This window comes from Neovison vison, chromosome 6, assembly GCF_020171115.1.
Source record: "Neovison vison isolate M4711 chromosome 6, ASM_NN_V1, whole genome shotgun sequence".
NCBI lineage: Eukaryota > Metazoa > Chordata > Mammalia > Carnivora > Mustelidae > Neogale > Neogale vison.
This window is the reverse complement of record NC_058096.1, coordinates 60,274,291-60,296,616: the sequence shown is the minus strand read 5'-3', so window position 1 is coordinate 60,296,616 and position 22,326 is coordinate 60,274,291. Positions and strand designations below refer to the sequence as shown.

The 22,326-nt window shown below is 40.5% G+C and overlaps 1 protein-coding gene across 4 annotated transcripts in view; it reads right to left on the bottom strand.

The window, feature by feature from the left end:
- The window catches only part of SIDT1 (SID1 transmembrane family member 1), a 97,718-nt gene that overhangs the window by 63,501 nt on the left and 11,891 nt on the right, over positions 1-22,326 (bottom strand). For all 4 annotated transcript variants that reach the window (XM_044251401.1, XM_044251405.1, XM_044251402.1 and 1 more), the window contains exons 2-3: positions 3,432-3,553; positions 2,088-2,258 (exon numbers count right to left, since the gene is read on the bottom strand). In XM_044251401.1, coding sequence (XP_044107336.1) covers positions 2,088-2,258; positions 3,432-3,553 — 293 coding nt within the window. The remainder of the gene's footprint in view (positions 1-2,087; positions 2,259-3,431; positions 3,554-22,326) is intronic.

Genomic DNA, 22,326 nt, shown 5'->3' with positions numbered 1-22,326 from the left:
ATACATTAATTAGTTCAAGCTTGTGATCATGTTCATCCGCTCTTTCTATCTTAAAGGGCTGGGCAGTAAATATTTTAGGCTTATAGGCCATAATGTCTTCATACCAACTACTCATCTTTACCATTGTGGCATGAAAGCAGCCAAAGACAATACATAAATGAATGGGAAGGGCTGTGTTCCTATAAAACTCTGGTTACAGAATGCAGTGGCCAATCTGTGGGCCTTTGTTCACCAATGACTGGTCTATCTAATTACTATGTAGTAGTATGTACTAGTATGTACATACTGTCTATGTAGATAGTACTATGTACTATCTAATTACTATGTACTATATACGTAGTAATTAGAAACAGAGATTGTGAGTTAGTCCAATTCTTCTTTCATTCTGAAATTTTTGCTTTGTATGTTATGAAGTGATGTTACTAGGTCCATACAAATTTAAAATTTAAATTTGTTTTCCTGGTGAATGCTTCTTTTAGAAATATGAACTGTCCCTCTAGCTCTAACAATGCTTCTTGCATTAAGGCATATCTTGTATAATATTATATATATATGTATATATATACATATATATATACACATACACTACATCAACTTTCTTTTTGTTTGTATTAGTATAGTTCTTTTACTACCCTTTTATGTACATTTATATATTCTTTTATTTAGGGTTGTACTCTTTTAAGCAACACATACTTAGTTTCCTTTTTTTCTAAATCCCATTGACATTCTTAGTCTTTTTCTTGGCATATTTGAGTCTATTTATATGATTAAGACTTTTTTCACTGGGTAAATATAAACATTGATTCCCTTTCTGAGACCCTACATACTGTTCCAAAGTTCTAGTGAGAGGTGTAGGTCATAGGATTGTTTTCTCAACTTTTGCTCCTGAGAGCTTCTCATTTTTCCTCAGAAAACTTATTTGTTCCAGTGAAGCTGAGTCTGGGTCCATGGGCATGCAGACTCGGGGACACAAACTTGTGCACATCTGGGGGCCAGTCTCCACTCTCAGCGGTACCTAGACTCACAGCACTGAGATTTTTGCCTATAAGAAGCCAGAGCCACAGAAGGGTGGGTGATAATGGGGCCAGCAGCCAAGAGTTTACCTGATTTTTCTCACTGATTTGTAGGAGTCCCTTATATATTCTGCTATGAACCCTTTACAATTATGTGGGTTGTCTTTTAGTTTATGGCTTACCTTTTTGTTCTCTTAATGATTCATTATGATGAGTACAAATTCCAATTTTGATAAGCCAATTTCATGATAGTTTCTTTTAAATTTTCTTTAAAATTTATTTAAAACACTGAGAGAGGATGAAGTGGTCTGACCCCTTGAGAAGCCTTGATCTTAGAAGAGAACGGGGCAGAAAGTCCCTGAACTTTCTGGTCTTACTAAGGAATAGCTTTTCTGTTTACATTTTCACACAGATTTATGCAATATTTAACAAGGGTAATCTCTGGAAAAGAACAGACCCCTCAGAGACCATTCCCCCAACTGAATTTCTTATACGTATGTCTTATGCAAACAATTTGAGATGGTGTATCCCAACTGATTTTTTTTCATAGGATGGTAGTACAAGGAGAGGGGGGAAATAGTCAACAGATACGGCACATAAGACAAAGCCATGTGACAGTATTTTCTACCTGTATACATGCTTAACCTGGAAGGAGAAAACTGGACTAGCAATAAGGACAAGAATAAATAGGTTAAGGTCTTCCTCAGAAGAAAAAGGAAACTTGCTTGAGGAGAGAGGCACTGACGCATAATACAAGAGCACCCAGTCACCAGGGCCCCTTGATTGGACTACAGGTGGGCAGGATCCTCACACAGACCCTTGAGAACAGATATGCCTCTGAGGTCAGGCACTGATCCCCTCTGCACTAGTCCCTACCGCTTCCCTATAACAAAGGGTACAGTCCCGTTGCCCAGCTGTGAGCAGGATGGGTCAGAAGGTGCTAACACAACATGCCAAGTAGCTGATTTCCTCCTTGAGTGCAGACTTGGCAGAAGGGAGGCTGGATTGAGCACACCCAAGCATGGGAAGAGCAGAGAAATGAACAGAGAAGGGCCACAAGACCGTCCTGCTTACTGTAGCTGGAAATGCTTGATCTTGGTGACCAGCAGTTTGTATTGGGCGCCCAGTGGAGCCATGGAGGCAACATCTACAAATACCAGTTGTTCCAGAGGTCCTGTTTCATTGGTTGCTTCTGAGGGACACAAAGTACGGCTGACTTCCTGGTAGTTGTAGGTCCTCTGGTATCTGCAGCAGCCGATGGAAGGAAAAACAAGCACAAATGAGAGAGAGACTTGGTGAACAAGCAAGGGAGAAAAGCCGATCTTATTTCATTTCTCTCCAAATTTGTTTTCAACTGCTTATGTTATAAAATTTCAGAGTGGACCTACTGATAGTAACTTAGTCTGGGGCATAGGCTTGTGTGGTGTCATAACAGGGAATCGAGGACTCTTTATGCTGACCATGACCACCCTTCGACGGTGTCTACATTATCTTACACCATCTTCCTCATTCAATGAAGGAAAAAATACCAAATTCTGAAGGGAAACTGTGCTGATAGAACAACCAGTTGATTTCATATTCCCACTCTTTGAGCTTTTGCAAAATGGAACATAAAAACAAACAAACAAACAAACAAACCCCACAGCCCAAGTCAAGGCTATGAGAGTTACTATTGTTTCAATTGTCAAATTACTCAGCCACTAAAATGAGTTAACACCATGCTAGGTACCTCTGTCTGAATGCCTTCTGTTTTTTTTCTTAGCAGTACAAGAGTAACTTATACAGTTTCTCCTACAAAAGCATAAACTACACAGGGGCAGGGATTTTGTTTTCCAATCCCCCCACTACTGTATCCCTAGTTTCTAGCACTTAGTTGCACTTAACTGCTATAGAATGAAGGAGGCACACTCTGTGGTCATTTTGAAGAATGGAGGTGTTACTCACTTACCCTGATTTCGGAACCCAGCCCTGTTCTCAGTGAATGATCCACTAACCAAGAGCTACAGAATATTGTGGGTAGAATGAAAATGCTAAAGCTTCTTCTGGGTGCTACACATCTGCGTAGAGTGCTTGCTCATCTGAATTCAAAGAGTCAGAGTGCTTGGGTGGCTTGGTTGATTGAGCACCTGACTCTAGATTTCAGCTCAGGTCTTGATCTCCATTTGATCTTAGCCAAGTTCAAGCCCCACATTGGGCTTGATGCCTGGTGTACTTAAAAGACAAAAACAGAAGATGGAAACTGAGCAGACCTGGACAGCTCGGGTTATGTCTTATGACTATTATTTGCACTTAGGATGCATGTGATGTCAACATTCCAGAAGACTGAGTTCCCCTTTTACTAGGGAAAACACCAAGTAAGGTCTAGGTCATTGAAAGAAAACAGGTGTAGCAAAATTGTCCAGGAGAAGATCTACTTACAGTCCTTGGAAGAGCAGAGGAACCTGCCAGGATAGCACCCCTTTCTGCTGGCGAACCACGACGAGAATTGGGTAGTTGAGGTTCTCTGAGGAACTATTCACATAGACCCGAACAGCGTTCACCTGTGAGTCAGGGCAGAAAGAAAGGTAAGGCAAATCACACACACACACACACACACACACACGCACACACACACATCGTGGCTGCCACCTGACATGATCTTCAGTGAAACCAGATTCTGAAGGCTTCAAATGGTAGGTTTCATTGGACAGTCAATACAAGGTTTTGAGAATAAGCCCAGAAGAGAGAAAGAAAGATATTGATGTCTCTTCTCATTTGAATATAAATGCTACAGATACAAATATCTTCAAAAAAATTAAAAAAGACCTACGAGCTCCTTAAATCATTCTGTGCTTCAAACCAAAATGTTATTGCCATGTTTTATTAAAGCCTAGCAGATGGTCTGGTGCTCCCCTAGCAACAGATACCATAGGGGCTGAGTATTTCTCTCTTTGCCCTGCACCAAGGCATAAATCAGTCCCTGACACAAAATGCTTTTCTCCATCAGCAGCTTCATGGCTCCTTCTGAATACACAGATCAACCCCAGGGATTTAACACTATCATGGCTATTTTAAGGACAGAAAATTGAGCTATGGCCCTAGATCTAGATGGTTCTGGTGTTTCCCTTTATTTTGTGTAATACCATAGAATACATGGAAATAACAAAATAGGAAAAAGACATGGTCAGAAAGAAAAAGTAGAACTTGATCTTTCACATGAGATTTCCCTTCCTGCTGTATTAAAACCTTAGTGTTCCCTTGAAAGCTTCTTTATTAGGGAGAAGAAATGAAACAAGAAAATCTTGCAGCTCTACATGTTCAAAACGGAAACAGAGGAGACAGAACCACATGGGTATCATGTAACTACTATCTGGTTCTCTTACATCATTCTTCATTGAACAACTTTGCTTTTTTTTTTAATGTTGAAACAATTCAAGAGTAATTTATTAATTTGGTAAGAAGCACTTGTTCATGAAGGAACATTTTCTTGAGCCTAAGCTCTATATGTTTCCATGGAAATTAAGCTGCCCCGATAACTACCAACATCCTACCTCTAGTGCAGACCTTTTCCCTAAGTTCTGGATGTTCCATGAGCACCTCAAACTCTACCTGTCAGAAATGGAATCTATCACTCTCTTCACTCTCAACTTTAATTTCATCTGTATTATCTTGCTTATTGAATGGCCTCACCAGGAAGCCATTTCATCTAATGAGAACCATTAGATGAGAGCCATCCTTGATTCCTACTTCTTTAGCCTTCTCAGTCAATAGGTCATAGAATTCTACTGCTTCTGTGTCCTTCATACTGTCTGTATCCAGACCTTCCCCTCCACCCCCAACGATGTTCCCACCGTTCTCATCATTCATCTCCTCATTGACAGGACCTGATCAAGTCTTCTTATTCCCAGAGCTATGCCCCTTCAGATGTCAGAGTCATTTAGGCATTGTCCTATATGGTTCTTTCCACAGTTTGGCCACCGTAGCCATTGCTGCTATAAACATTGGGGTACAGATGGCCCTTCTTTTCACTACATCTGAAAACTCGGGGGAGTTTTCAGATTTACCCTAATACCTAGACTTGCAATTGGCATCTTAAGTGGGAGATGGGCAATCTTATGGGGCTGAGCCCTTAACCTACGAGATCTGATGCTAAAACCAGGTAGAACTGAACTGAACTGCAGGGCACCCAGGTGGTATCACAGAATTACTTGATGTGTTGAAAACCCACACATCTGGTATCAGAAGTGTTGCGTGTGAGCAGAAGAAAATGGAAGTGAGTTTTTCCAGTAGACTACTGCCAAGCATTTTTTTTTATGTAGTCCAATTTATTATTTTTTTTGTGGACAGTTCTTCTATCACTCTTTAAAACAGAGATACAGGGATGCCTTGGTGGCTTAGTTGGTTAAGCATCTGTCTTTGGCTCAGGTCACGATCCCAGAGTCCTGGGATTGAGTCCAGCATTGGGTTCCTCCTTGTCTAGTGAGGGGCCTGCTTCTGCCTCCCATTCCCTCTGCTTGTGCATGTGCTCTCTCTCTCTGACAAGTAAATAAATAAAATCTTTAAAAAAATAAAATAGAGATATAATTCACATGCTGCACAACTCCCTCTTAAAGAGTATAATTCAGTAGTTTTTAGCACATTCATAGAGCTGTACAACTAAAACCACTATCTAGTTCCAGAATATGTTCATCACTCCAAAAAGAAACCCTGTACCCGTTAGCAGTCATTCCTCATTCTCTCCTTCCCTTAATCCCCAGTAACCAATAATCTAATTTTCGCCTCTTTGAATTTATCTATTCTTGACATTTCATACAAACGGCATATGTCCTTTTGTATTTGGCTTATTTCACTTAGCATAATATTTTCAAAATTCTTCCATTTTGTAGCATTTGTTTTTATTGCTAAATAATATTCCTTTGTATGCATGTATCACATTTTTTATGTATCCTTCCGTTTATGGACATTTTGGTTGTTGCCACTTTTGGGCTGTTACAAACAATGCTGCTATGAACATTTATATACAAGTTTTGGTGTGAATATGTTTTCAATTCTTTTGAGTGTATACCTAGGAATAGAATTATTACAGGACATGGCAACTCTACGTTTAACTTTTTGAGGAGCTGCCAAAATGTTTTCTAAAAAGATTCACCATTTTACATCCTAGCAATTTACATTACTGGTAATATATAGGGGTTTCTATTTCCCCACATCCTTGTCAACACTTATTGATATCTTCTTCTTTTTTTTTTTTAAGATTTTATTTATTTATTTGACAGAGAGAGAAAGAGATCACAAGTAGGCAGAGAGGCAGAGAGAGGTGGGGGTGGGAGAAGCAGGCTCCCTGCTGAGCAGAGAGCCCGATGTGGGGCTTGATTCCAGGACCCTGAGATCATGACCTGAGCCGAAGGCAGAGGCTTAACCCACTGAGCCACCCAGGCGCCCCTGTTGCTATCTTCTTGATCATTACTGTCCTAGTGGGTGTGAAGTGATACCTTGTTGTGAATCATACAGTATTTTAACTGTTTACCTGCTTGGCTCTTTTAGGGGGCTGCAGACTTCATCTCTGGTGTTCCTAATGTTGACAAAATGCATGAGCTCAGAAGCAAGCTCACTTTTGCAGTTCATAATCCAAACACTCATTGGCATTATGCAGCACGTGGTTTTAGAGCACGCTCTTAGTCTGGCTGACATCCGTAGTAGTCAGAACTGAGGTAAAACCTAAGGAAAGCTGTAAACTAGGCAAGCTTCCTCTTGAGCTTGTCTGCCCTCTTTTCGTTACCTAGGAATGCAGCTTCCTCTTCTCTTCTTTTTTTTTTTTTAAAGGATTTTATTTATTTATTTGACAGAGAGAGAGATCACAAGTAGGCAGAGAGGCAGGCAGAGAGAGAGAGAGAGAGACAGAGACAGAGACAGAGAGGAGGAAGCAGGCTTCCCGCTGAGCAGAGAGCCCAATGCAGGGCTCAATCCCAGGACCCTGGGATCATGACTGGAACTGAAGGCAGAGGCTTAACCCACTGAGCCACCCAGGTGCCCCTCCTCTTCTCTTCTTAAGGTACTCAGTGCCAGAAGGGATTTCCCTCCACTTTCTCCCCCATACTTTAAGACAGTGATTCTCAACTGTTTGCTTTTTGGCATTTGCATCCCTCAAGCCCACCCCTAGCATTTCCGATTCAGCAGATCAAGCAGAGAATCTAAAAATATGCATGCTTACCAAGCATGCCACGGGGTTCTGAGGCAGATGGATTAGAGCCTACACTTTGGGAAGTAGTGATCCCACAGATCCAGCTAGGGGATGACCCCGCATTTGTCAGCAACTTGCCAACTGCCCATTATTATGAAGTACACAACCATGACACCACCAAATGTCATGAGTACGTCTGGAAGCTGGTATCTAATGGGGCTGACACTGGGCTAGAAGAAGGAGATTTGTAGGGAGCACAACAGATATATCAAATGAGATTACCCCACTCCCTGCTCATTGCCACACCTAATTTTATTCCTTGTCTGGCTCTTATAATCCATTTACTTTTGTATTATATAGTAATGGTCTTACTAATTATAACAAAAACACTCAGAGATACTGACATAATAAATTGCAGAAAAATATATTAGAGTAGGAGATAGAAGACACTGGGCAGCTTTTCGACACAAATAGATAATGCATTGCCCCCAGGAAAGGATAAAGAGTCCTGTTCAAATTTTGCTTTGCTTTTTCAGAGGCTAATGTGCAACTGAGAAAATTGGATTACATTTGCTATAGTGAAGTAAGCCCTGTAGAAGCAAAACTAAATGAAGGACAGAGTACTGACCATGCATGATCATGATACCTTGTAACAGACCATTCTTTTCTTTTTTTAAAAGATTTTATTTATTTATTTGACAGAAAGAGACAGAGAGAGAGAGAGAGAGAGAGACAGCAAGAGAGAGAACACAATCGGGGGTGTGGGGGAGGGAGAATCAAGCTTCCTGCAGAGCAGGGAGCCTGATGCAGGACTCAATCCCAGGACTCTGGGATCATGACCTGAGCTGAAGGCAGAGCCACCCAGGTGCCTCTGGAGACGTTTTTTTTTTTTTTCTTCAATTTATTTATTTTCAGAAAGACAGTATTCATTATTTTTTCACCACACCCAGTGCTCCATGCAATCCGTGCTCTCTATAATACCCACCACCTGGTACCCCAACCTCCCTCCCCCCCTGCCACTTCAAACCCCTCAGATTGTTTTTCAGAGTCCATAGTCTCTCGTGGCTCACCTCCCCTTCCAATTTACCCCAACTCCCTTCTCCTCTCTAACACCCCTTGTCCTCCATGCTATTTGTTATGCTCCACAAATAAGTGAAACCATATGATAATTGACTCTCTCTGCTTGACTTATTTCACTCAGCATAATCTCTTCCAGTCCTGTCCATGTTGCTACAAAAGTTGGGTATTCATCCTTTCTGATGGAGGCATAATACTCCATAGTGTATATGGACCACATCTTCCTTATCCATTCATCTGTTGAAGGGCATCTTGGTTCTTTCCATAGTTTGGCGACCGTGGCCATTGCTGCTATAAACATTGGGGTACAGATGGCCCTTCTTTTCACGACATCTGTATCTTTGGGGTAAATACCCAGGAGTGCAATTGCAGGGTCATAGGGAAGCTCTATTTTTAATTTCTTGAGGAATCTCCACACTGTTCTCCAAAGAGGCTGCACCAACTTGCATTCTCACCAACAGTGTAAGAGGGTTCCCCTTTCTCCACATTCTCTCCAACACATGTTGTTTCCTGTTTTGTTAATTTTGGCCATTCTAACTGGTGTAAGGTGATATCTCAATGTGGTTTTAATTTGAATCTCCCTGAGGGCTAATGATGATGAACATTTTTTCATGTGTCTGATAGCCATTTGTATGTCTTGATTGGAGAAGTGTCTGTTCATATCTTCTGCCATTTTTTGATATGTTTGCCTGTTTCGTGTGTGTTGAGTTTGAGGAGTTCATTATAGATCCTGGATATCAACCTTTTGTCTGTACTGTCATTTGCAAATATCTTCTCCCATTCCGTGGGTTGCCTCTTTGTTTTTTTGACTATTTCCTTTGCTGTGCAGAAGCTTTTGATTTTGATGAAGTCCCAAAAGTTTATTTTCGCTTTTGTTTCCTTTGCTTTTGGAGACATATCTTGAAGGAAATTGCTGTGACTAATATCAAAGAGATTACTGCCTATGTTCTCCTCTAGGATTCTGATGGATTCCTGTCTCACGTTGAGGTCTTTTATCCATTTTGAGTTTATCTTTGTGTACGGTGTAAGAGAATGGTCGAGTTTCATTCTTCTACATATAGCTGTCCAGTTTTCCCAGCACCATTTATTGAAGAGACTGTCTTTTTTCCACTGTATATTTTTTCCTGTTTTGTCGAAAATTAATTGACCATAGAGTTGAGGGTCCATATCTGGGCTCTCTACTCTGTTCCACTGGTCTATGTGTCTGTTTTTATGCCAGTACCATGCTGTCTTGGTGATCACAGCTTTGTAATAAAGCTTGAAATCAGGTAACGTGATGCCGCCAGCTTTATTTTTGTTTTTCAACATTTCCTTAGCGATTCAGGGTCTCTTCTGATTCCATACAAGTTTTAGGATTATTTGCTCCAGCTCTTTGAAGAATGCCGGTGGAATTTTGATCGGAATGGCATTAAGAGTATAGATTGCTCTAGGCAGTATAGACATTTTAACACTGTTTGTTCTTCTGATCCAAGAGCATGGAATGGTCTTCCATCTATTTGTATCTTCTTCAATTTTTTTCATGAGTGTTCTGTAGTTCCTCAAGTACAGATCTTTTACCTCTTTGGTTAGGTTTATTCCCAGGTATCTTATGGTTCTTGGTGCTATAGTAAATGGAATCGATCTCTAATTTCCTTTTCTGTATTTTCATTGTTAGTGTATAAGAAAGCCACTGATTTCTGCACGTTGACTTTGTATCCTGCCACGTTGCTGAATTGCTGTATGGTTCAACATTCGCAAATCAATCAATGTGATACAACAAATTAATATGAGAAGAGAGAAGAACCACATGGTCCTCTCAATTGATGCAGAAAAAGCATTTGACAAAATCTAGCATCCGTTTCTGATTAAAACACTTCAAAGTATAGGGATAGAGGGAACATTCCTGAACCTCATCAAATCTATCTATGAAAGACCCACAGCAAATATCATCCTCAATGGGAAAAAGCTTGCAGCCTTCCCGTTGAGATCAGGAACAAGACAAGGATGCCCACTTTCACCACTCTTGTTCAACATAGTATTAGAAGTCCTAGCAACAGCAATCAGACAACAAAGAGAAATAAAAGGTATCCAAACTGGTAATGAAGAAGTCAAACTCTCTCTCTTCGCAGATGACATGATTCTTTATATGGAAAACCCAAAAGACTCCACTCTGGAGACCATTCTTAAGAGCCAAGATTTTCCCTCCTGTGGCTTCTTCCTTTTGTCATGAGCATTTCATAGTCCCCCCACCCGTATCCATGGGGGAGTATGTTCCAAGACCGCCAGCAGTTGTCTGAAACTGCAGATAGTACCAAACCTTATATAGACACCATATTTTTTTCCACACATACATACATAGATGAAGTTTAGTTTATACATTAGGCACAGTAAGAGATTAATAACAATACCTAGTAATAAAATATAATAATATATTATAATAAAAGTTATTCAATGTGCTCTCTCTCTCTCTCTCTATCTCAAAATATCATACTATACTCACCCTTCTTCTTGTGATGATGTGAGAGGTTAAAATGCCTACATGATGAAATGAAGCAAAATGAGAGACGTAGGCATTGCAACGTGGTATTAGGCTACTATTGACCTTTTGACATATGTCAGAAGGAGGATCATCTGCTTCTGGACTGCGGTTGTCTATGGGTAACTAAAATTGTGCAAAGTGAAATCATGGATAAGGGGGAACTGCTGTACACAAATCTACTTTCTTACTATGTTCATTACAAGCAAGGAGTTGAGTTATAGCTAAGAGAGGAGAATTATTTAAGTACTTCCATTTCTGATATTATATAGACCACAATTATGAAATGTCTTAGAGCTTCGAGACTCCCTTTTTAATCTTTTGGAATGTGTCAGCAGGGAAAAATTTAAAATTCTCAGTAATATAATTCTGTTGTATAAAGAGGATGAGAATGAGTTTAATTTAAAATCTGGATTGGTTTTGCTTAATTAATGAGACTGTAGGCTCTATTAGTTGGAACATCAGATTCTAAATCAGAGATTACTGGCTTCCATTATTAAGCATAGCACTGTTTTCCCGTGTGATCTTGAAAAACTGAGTCTCCTAGTAGAATAGCAAAAATAGTATTTGCTTTTCCTAATGTGCACAGTTTTAGTAACTGTGTTACGTTCATTAGGTGTTCAGGTTATTTGGTCCTTTCTTCCTTCCTTCCCTCCCTCTTTCCACCCTTTCCTGCTGTCCTTCCATGCTCCCTCCATCACACATCAAACATTAAGTGAATTAAGAACTATGAGGGATGCTACGGGTACACTAAAGGCAGCCCTGCCCTTGAAGATCTCACGATCTAGTCGGAGAGACAAATGATGTTATTACCAACAGCATAATGTGATGATGTTGTGGTAGCAACGTGAGCAAGTGCTGTGGGTACACAGAGGACAAAGTGGCTACCCATGTGGGGGAGTTAGAAAAACAGCACAGTAGCTGGTCAGTCATTTCCCAAACTATAGTTAAGATGGACTTGTCCACATAGGTCCTGTCATTGCCTTCCTGGTGCACATGACCTTGACTCATTACAGAAAACTTGTATTTGGGAAGGTGCTCAAGAAGACCATCTAGTTCAAAGGTTCTATTTCCAGACGAGGAGCCTAAGACACAGAGGTGACATGACTTCCCCACAGACACTCAGCTATGGAAGAATTATGCCTGGAAACCAAGCTTCTTGTATCCCAGTCTGCACACAGTGCTTGGTCAGATCATGCTATCACCATTATTTTGAATCCCTGACTCTACTAGACATTGCTATGGATATAGGCTTCTCCTAATACTTCACTGTGAAATCAAGAAACTATATAAATACCATGAATGAAGGAGAGAGACAAGCCATAGAATAGGATATGTTACTTGTACAAAAAAAACAACAGACAAAATATCAATATCTTGAATATTAAAAGAGTCTTTAAATCTCATAGAAAAACACAACCCAAGAGAAAAATAGGTAACTGCAGAGATGATAAATGACCAAAGAACACGGAAAAAGATGCTCAGTTCTTTACACTCTTCAGAAAAGTAAAGCCTCAAAAGTGTGATAATCACACATTTGCAAGGATGAGGAGAATCAGGAACTCTCGAATATCACTTATGAAAATGTTATTTAGTACAACCACTTCGGAGGGCAAATTGGCCATCTCTACTAAAGCTCAAGATGAGTTCACATTACATCCCAGTGTTTCCACTAAGTTTATACACAAGAGGAACTCTCTTATGTATGTACTGGGGATGATGGACAAGAATGAAAAGAATAAGCTACAATATGGATCGATACAGATTGCTCTGAAGATAAACTGAGGAAAATAGCAGGTAGCTGAAGGATACATACTGCATGATCTAGTTTACATAAACTTTGTGAACAAGCAAAACAAAACTATCCATCTATTTGTTACCCATCCCTAGTAAAATATACATACACAGAAGTGATAAACACCAAAATGAAGATAATTGTTTTCCAAAGCTTTGAAGGATCTGAGACTTTACCCCAGTTGCCACAGTTTCACTGTTCCTATGGAAGACACACTTCTGGGTTAGGGACAAAGGACCTTTATTTCTTTATTTCTTGTCACAGCAAGCAGCATGGCCATCAGCATGTTTGCATCACTCCCTCTTGCTGCCCAGTACCAAGAAGATGATGTGAATGGGCCCAGATGGCTGCTTTCATACATCAGTGGATTGCAAGACAAAAGAGGAACCAAGAGCTTGGGAGCACATATCTTTTATAATGGGCAGTAAATCTGCCTTACCTTTGTTCCAGAGAGGGACACTGTCCCTACCAGCTGTTTGCTATGCAAATATCCTTGAAATGATAGTGTTAGGAAAAAATTCAGTCAGTGTCTTCCCATAAGATATGCAGAAATCAAGAGACCCATGAAAAACTGTCTCCCCCAAATGGTTACTTTGGAGGATGGAGGACATCCCAGGACAGTCTAGATTCTAGCTACTTTAGGATGAACTTTTTTTCTTTCAAAAAATATTTGACTCCCTGTCCTGTGCCGGGTATTTTTCTAGCACAGGAGATATATTATTAAGCTATGTGGACATAGTATGGCCCCACTGAGATCACAGGTTTGTACATGATATGCCAGTTAAATAAGGAATTGCATTAACATTCAAGTTATTGTGGCCATGCATGGCTTAGGGTGGGGACAAATAGGGAATTCTAATTGCCTTTTGTTTCTTAAGCTGAGTTGTCGGTACATAGGTGTTTGTTATGTTATTTTCTATACTTGTTTATATATCTAAAATATTACATTATAATAATAAAAAAGAAGCCATGATGCACTGGCCTTTGTGTTTTGCCCATTTCTGCACGACAGCCCTCATTTTATGTTCAGGGGTGTGGCAAATGCTCAGTTTCCAAAACACTCTTATTGCTCTCCTGGTTTATTTCGCTATAGTCTATCCTTATTTTGGTGCTTGATCCGCTTATGCTAACTACATCAATTACCGTTCCCCGCCCCCCACCCCCCGCACGCCCCCGCACCAGCCCTCAGCTAGCTGCAGAACCTTACATTGTCTTTGGTCTGATTAACACGACCCATGTCCCTACTGTTCTACCCTGGAAAAGAAATATGGTCAGGGACCCAGGTGGGGACGTGCTAGCCTAGATTCTGCATTAGGTGTATTTGTTTCCTAGGGCTGCCCTAATAGAGTACCACAGACTGGGTGGCTTAAAACTACAGAAATGTACTCCCTCACAGTCCTGCAGACCAGAAGTCTGAAATCAAGATGTCACCGAGGCCACACTCCTTCTGAAATTCTGGATAGAGTCCTTTCTTGCCTCATCTCAGTTTTTGGTGATAACCATCAATGCTCAGTGCTCCTTGGCTTACCACTGCTTTGCTCTCATCTTTGCCTATTGTCACACGTTGTTCTCTCTGCGTGTCTCTGTTTCACATGCTGACCTCCCTTCTGTGCGTGTCTGTATGCAAACTTCCCTCTTCTTGTAAGGACTTGGGTCACACCAGGTTAGGACCATCCTCAACGACCTCCTCTTAGCTTGGTTACAGCTGCAAAAACTCTATGTCCAAATAAGCCCACATCCATAGATTCCAGAGATTAGGACTTCAACATATGTTTTGGGAGAACATAAATCAACCCAAACAATATTAGATTTGTAGGATTTTAAAGCAATAAAGTCATTCTCCAAGACTCTGAGCCTCTCCCAGACCATGAGCTTACCTACAACTTGTACCTACCTGCCAAGACCCTTCATGCTGAATGAAGCAGGCCTGCTGGGAGGGGCTGTTCTGTGACTAGTAGGAAAAATGGCTGTTCGTGGGCAAAGGGGCCTTGCAGTTCTGAATCCCATTCTTATTAGAGGCTAGAAAGTCCTATTAAATGGGGCATTTAATAGGGGCGTCTGGGTGGCTCAGTGGGTTAAAGCCTCTGCCTTTGGCTCGGGTCATGGTCTCAGGGTCCTGGGATCGAGCCCCATGTCAAGCCCCATGTCGGGCTCTCTGCTCAGCAGGGAGCCTGCTTCCACCCCCCCACTTGTGATCTCTCTCTCTCTGTGTCAAATAAATAAATAAATAAAATCTTTAAAAATAAATAAGTAAATGGAGCATTCAGCCCCCAATTTTTATAATTATCATAAGGAGTGGAGTTAGTTCAATCAAAGGTTATACCTTTCTTTTTAAAGAGATAAACATTAAAACAATTCCTACAGTTATTGATGTGACTGTTTAAAATTCCCTCTGCCTGATTTGGCCTTAAAAAACCACCTTCTGTAAATATACACCATAACGAAGAAAAATATGTAGACCTAGATTTTATGTCTGGCACCAACGTTACACTATCTGGGTGACCTTGAACAAATCACTTAAATTCTCTGGACCTCAGTTTCCTCAACTGTAGAATGGAAACAGTAACACCCAGACTATCCACCTCCGTCGAGTATGGGCAACAGTACCCCGTGACCCACAGAGCACCAGGCAGAGTGGAAGACAGAGCTCTCCCACCTGCACTTGGGGTTAGGCAGTGCTTTTCCACTCCCACACATTCAGCAATCAGCCAGTTGTTGATGTGTGGGGACACACTTAGAAGCCCAAACACCACTGGCAAAGGAGAAGGTTATATGGTCCATCTCACATAGGATATTCATTTCCTTTCAAAGTCTGACTTACAGCTTTCCTGGAACAGCTCATTCATCTCATTGAAAAGAGCAGTTTACCCCTTGGGAGCTATTTATTCCCTATCCTTTTAGATACTCAGCATTTTGCTTTCCAAACTCTTTCCTAAGGAGCATGCTTTACATACCTCAACTCGCCCATTTCATTATACACACAAATGCATCCATATAAACTTTCCTCTTTAGGTTTTTGATTGAAGTTTTGTATTAAATATTTCAATTCCCATAAAAACATAGGAAAACATTAAAAAGAGGTATAATAATTGGCAGGCCCGGAGCATAGAATCAAACACAGGTTACATTCCAGCTACTTTGCGATGAACTTTGTTCATTCATTAAATATTTGACTTTCTGTCCCATGCCAGGCATTGTTCTGGCACAGGAGGGACATTACCAAGCCATGTGGATCTGGTCTGCCTTCACTGAGAGCACAGGTCTCAGTGGAATGGAATGCCCATTAAACAAAGAATGACATTAATATCTAAGTTCCTGTGGTAGTGCATGACATAGATTTTCAGGGTGAGGATTTTCTTCAAGGATGAGTACAAGTTAACCAGAAAAATGCAGGGCAGAACAAGAGAAATGTCCTCACCAAAGGAATAGTGTAGTAGACATAGGGGAGGAGGCATAGAGGGAGAGAAGGGGGAGAAATGAGAGAAAAGGCAAGAAGGAAGTTTGAAGAATTAAGAGAAAATCAGTTTGGCTGAAGTCGAAGGTGTGTGAAGGACCATGATAATAAGTCCTGGGGAGTCTTAAAGTCACATGAGAGGGGTTGGGCTTTACTCCAAGGGCAACAGAAAGCTTCTGGAGGGTTTTAAGTGTTGTTGCCCCATAGCCATGGCCATTGCTGGAAACCAGTGTGGCCTCTGTTTCCGTCAACAGCTGCTTCTCTACATCGCTGGCTCCCAAATCAAAGTCTGGGAAAGGCAGACATGATTGGTAGCACTGAGGCCACGTGCCATGCCTGAAATTGGGGTTAGTGTTTGTCCCTGTGTGTATGTAAGCAGGTGCTGCTGTTCTACTTCAGTACAGGAAGGAGCTCTAGCTCCAGTGAAGACTCCTAAAATGAAGAATTCCCCAAAGATATAGGAATGGAACTCATATGTTAGGCAGTCAGAACATGGCCAAGCTCCACGACATTTGGAAAGCATTTTATGTGCAACCCCAAGACTGTCCTACAAAGTAATTGTTCCATAGTACGCCCTTCGGAAATGCTGTCCTACATATTTTCTTCACAAGAACAGGTGGCAAGTCACGTCTATCCCGAAGACCCTAACTGAACCTGACCCCACCGTTTAACACTCATGAGTCTTATGGACCGCACTACTCAGTTTTATACTTAATTATATACTCTTTTCATGGTTTGTAATAGTTTGTCATTGTTCCATGCATTTGTTTCATCTCTCTCTCTGAGACTTGTATTTGGAATCCAGTATGTATCTGGCCCTTAGTATATACACTACAAATATTTACCATTATTATATGAATGGAAATAGTCTTCCTAAGCTTGTAACTTTCAACAAGTCCTGAGAAAACACCCCCAGGATGTTGGGGAAGTGGCTATTCTTAACTCTTCTACAAATATTTCTTTCTTCCCATTCATTTTCTTCTTGTGGGCTCCCTATTATGTTGATATCATAACCAGGTCATCTGTCCCAATTTCTTAATTTTTCTGTTGATACCCCTACATCTCTTTAGGTATGTCCTCCAGTTCTCTAATGTGCTGTTCATTCTAATGTTCAACCCATTGCTGAGGTCTTCAGGTAAACAGTTTTATTTTCAACTCAGATTTCCAGTTGGCTGATCTGTATAACTGTGACCTACTTCATTTTAACGAAGCCTTATCTCTTTCACGATAGTCACTTCGTTTATTTTCAAATTTTATTCTTCCTGTTTATAGTTGGACAACATCTGGTAAAGGCTGTCCAGGTTGATTTCTCTGGTGTAGCTTTGTTCTGTGAATTCAAACTTCTGAAAGTATCAGCTACCTGGGGTAGTACTGAGAACCCCAGCGGGTCGGTGCTAAATGGGAGAAGGGTCCAGGGTAGAAAGAGGGGCTGGAAGGAAAGCCCCCCACACCACAGTGTGAACAATCTCTGAGTTGACCACGCCCTTTTTCACCCTCACACAGGGGTCCAGTCTGCCCCCATCTCATTTTACTTCTACCCCCCTTCTCCCACCTGCACCCTGTTTTTGCTGCCATTATAATCTGCTGACATATGCCTTGTGAAGGGGGTGATGGGGAAGGAGGGAATGCTCAGAGTCAGTAGGTCAACGGTCACAGTGGTTATCCTATGCGCTCCAGCAGGCCCTCGCAGATGTGAGACCACGTTGCCCAGCCAGCCTTGGCCTGGTGCTGCAGGTTTTCTCCCTCATAAGGGCGATAAGGCAGAGCAGGTGGCAATCCACCTAGGCCAAACCAAAAGAGGCAAAGAAGCACAACAAAAAAGCTCTCCTCCAGGGCTGCCTGGGTGGCTCAGTGGGTTAAAGCCTCTCCCCCTTCCCCTTTTCTCTCTGCCTGACTTTCTGCCTACTTGTCTGTTAAATAAATAAATAAAAATCTTAAAAAAAAAAAAAAAAAAAGCTCTCCTCCAACCTATTCCTCACCAGTGGCCTCTTAAAATTATGGGCTGCCATTTGCCTCTCACTTCAAGAGCTTAACCATCTTCTGTCTCACCAGTTCTCTCACAGTTTTTGCATTGGTTCCTCAATCCCATGACCTTCCCCGCTTTAGGCATGTCCAGGCTTGGTTCCTGGGAGACAACCAACTGCCATGTTGGTTCCTCATCTTCTAGGTATTGGGGTCTTTTTTTGCTTAAGTTAGCTAGTTGATCTATGTCACTTGCAGCTAAGAACTTTGCCTGATCCCACACCCTCTTTCTTTTTCTACCTTGCTCATAGCCCATTGCTACTTTGGAGCCTTACTGGCCATAGCTTCCCAAACCATCTCTGCATACACCGACTTCATTCTGTTTGCCTCTCTCCTTATCCCCCACTTCTTGTACTTTTAGTACCAGATAAACATCGTCTTTGTCCTAGAAAGTTATAATTACTCTACTCTGGTGAAGATGGTATGGTGAGAGAGCAGGGACAAATACAGGATTTCTTTTTTGCAGATATTGGAAAGAACCAAAAAAATTAAGTATTTTCATGTCATATTTTAATATATGCTTCCAGTTTAGATAATTAAAATAACTGAGTCAGTTTGTCTACAAATCGCAGTTAAATCTAGAGGAACAGAAACAGTTGGTTAATCCTGTTTGCTATGGCTTATCTTCATGGTTGTTTAATGGAGATCCAGAAATACCAGTTCTCAGGATAAATCCTGTCTTCTAGTGACGTACAGGCTAACCGCTTGGGTCTCCAAGCTGCCTCGTGTCTGTCACAAAGGAACCCAAGCATTGATGAAAATGGAGCATAAAAGAGATGAAGATTGGCCTTCTGGGTCCACAGGGGGTCCGAGTAAGATCATGGTTGGTGGGTGACTGCGGCTCTGGAAATACTGAAGCAAATCTGCAAACTTCTCAGTTTTATTTAGTGTCAACCCTGCTGGCCTGACTCACACAGACGAATGGATGCCTGGACAATTCCTGGGGGGAAAGACAAAGATGAAAACCTGTGTAGATTTTCAGTAACTATAAGGGAACAACATGTAAGGGATCACATAAAGTGTGATCAAATGACCTGAAAGTGTGACTGTCATACTTCAGACTATTTTTTTATTGTTGTTGGTAAGTATACAGATGTGCTCTTGTGGGAGGAAGAGTGGTTTAGTAGAAATATCCTGAGGAAATATCTTAAAAAAACCAGAGTTATGTTCCTAGCTTTGCTTCAAGCTAGTTACATGATTTGGGACAAATAATTTATTTCACTGGCTTTTAGTTTTCTCTCCTATTAAGTGAAAAGACTGGGTGGTTTAAAAGGTTGTTTTAGCTCTTAAGTTTAAAATACAAATACCGCTGGGATGGCTAGGTGAGTCAGTTAAATGTCTGGCTTCAGCTCAGGTCATAATCCCAGGGTCCTGGAATCAAGTCCTGCATTGGGCTCCTTGCTCAGCAGGGAGCCTTCTTCTCCTTCTGCCTGCTGCTCCCCCTGCTTTGTGCTTTCTCTCTCTCTCTCTCTGACATACAAATAAATAAAAAATTAAAAAAAAATACAAATATCCCTTTCTATCCCAATGGTTTCCAGGAATATTTTATGTTTCTTTTAGGGATAGAAAAAAGAATAGAAAATGCAAGCCCAATAGCACTTCTATAGCTAAAGAGACTTGACAAGAAAATCTTGTTGCCATGAATAAAGGAAATAATGGAACACAAAGTCAAAACAAATATAGCCTGACTTCCCAAATAGCATATGTTTTTCATCCTCCACTGTTGGTATTATTAAAATTCTATAGCATAACTTTAAAAATCTGGAGACCAACTCTCTAGCAACTGAGATTACCCATCATGGCTTTGAATCAGGAAGTATGGGAAAAAAAAATGTTGTCTGAAATGAAGAACAAGGAATTTCTTCGCCAGTAGCAAAGCCCCCAACAACATGAGAACATCAACCAGAGAGGAAGAAACATGATAGGCCAACAGTGTTCATAAAAGGTCTGAAAGATAAAAAGCATGGGATGAGCAGAGAGATACCAGATATACAGAAAAAACTAGCCACAAGAGAATGGTAGAGGTTATGGAAATAGTGATAAGAACAATGAGCTCCACATACAGAGCTGCTTTCAGATTCTGTGGTCCAAGGAGGTCTATAAACTTGCACACATATACATAACACTGTAATATTAAAAACACAGTGTGATCTTTTTTCAACAATTCATGCTGGAACAATTGGACATTATATGCAGTGACACACACACACACACACACACACACACACACACACACAGACTTTATACATTTCACAAAGTTTATCTACCAGGATCATAAACCTAAATGTAAAATTCAAAGCTATAAAATTTCAGAAAATAGCCAAAATAACACAGGAAAAAATCTAGGTGAACTTTGACTTTATTTTAATTAATTGATGAATTTGAGAGAGGGAGCTGCATATTGGGGAAGGGAGTAGGAGGGGGAAGAGTCAGAGGAAGAGGGAGAGATAGAATCTCAAGCAGGCTCCATGCCCAGTGTGGAGTCCAACATATGGCTCCATCTCATGACCCTGATGATCTCATGACCCAAGATCATGACCTGAGTTAGATGCTTAACCAACTAAGCCACCCAGGAGCCCCTTTAAATACAACACCAATGTGTGATTCAGGAAAAACAATTATTAAGTGTACTTTCTTCAATTAACAATGTCTGCTCTGTTAAAGAAACACTATTACATGAATAAGAAGCTAGGGCATAGACTAGGAGAAAATATTTGCAAAACTCATATCTGATAAAAGACTGGTATCCAGAATGTACAAAGAATCCTTAAAACTGATAACAAGGAAACAAACAGTCCGATTAAAAAATGAGCAAAAGATCAGAACAGATGCCACACCAAAGAAGATACACAGGTGGTAAATAAGCATATGAAAAGATGTTAATATGCTCTTAGGAAACTGCTAATTAAAACAATGAAAGACCACTCTACCCCTAATAGAGTGGCTAAAATGCACTGACAATACTGGATGCAAATGAGGAGGTAGATCAACAAGGACTCTCATTGCTGGTGGGAGTACAAAATGGCGCAGTTGCTTTTGAAGGCAGTTTGACAGTTTCTAACAAAGCTAAACATGCCCTTACTATAGGATCCAGGAATTAAGCTCCTTGGTATTTACCCAAAGGAGTTGAAAACTTATGTCTGTATAAAAATCTGCACACAAATGTTTATAGCAGCTTTCTTCGTAATTGTCAAAAATTGGAAGCAACCAAGATAGCCTTCAATATGTAAACGGATAAATGAACTGTGGCATATCCAAACAAGAACATGCTATGCAACACTGAAAAGAAATAAGGTATTGAGCTATGAAAAATAATCATGAAGGAACTTTAAATGCATATTGATAAGTGAAAGAAGGAAGTCTGAAAAGGCTACATACTATATGATTCCAAGTATATGACATTCTGGAAAAGGCAAAACTAGAGATACAGTAAAAAAAATAAGCCATTTTCAGGATTTGAGGGTAGGAGGGAGAGGTGAATAGGTGAAGCATAGGAGATTTTTTACAGGGATGAAATAAATTATTCTATACAATCCACTGTAATGGCAGATACATTACGCATTTCTCAAAACCTATGGAAGCATATAACACCAAGAGTGATGGTGTAAAGTAAAATGTGAACTTTAGCAAATAATAAAGGTCAATGCAACACCAATGCTGTATCAATATTGGTCCATCAGTGTAGCACACTAATGTAAGATGTTAATAATTAATTATAAATAAAAAATAAATTAATGTTTAATTTTTTGTAAACCTAAAACTTCTCTGAAAAACAGTCTATTTAAAAATATATATATAAAGGAAGAGTGAGGAAGCAGACAAAGCTGAAAAACTTTTGTGTCCCAGGATAGGCAGAGGGAAGGGCAAACCTTTACACTCTTAATGGTCCAATCAACTGTAAGACTACAGGTAGTTAGAGGATGCTTTTACTCGGGGTTACATGCTACTTGGTGATAATAGATAAACTTAATTTTGCCACTATTTTCAGAAATAAGGTATTTTATTTAAACACTTAGGAGTTTAACCTAAACTGGTGATTTATACCTTTAAATAAACTAGTACTTTCACAATTACACATAGACACTGCTGGCCAGCCTTGGGCTCAACTGAAGAAGGCTGGGTCCCAAATTAACTTCCTTAAAATTATGGGCTGAGAACTAGCTCTTGAAAACTTTTTAGTGGAACAGAGGGAAAATTTACCAGTTCTTGAGATCCATGACAGGAAAATGGATTCCTATAGCTGTGCTATCAGAAAGAAGGTTTATATTCAACTTTTTTTGGGTGCATTTT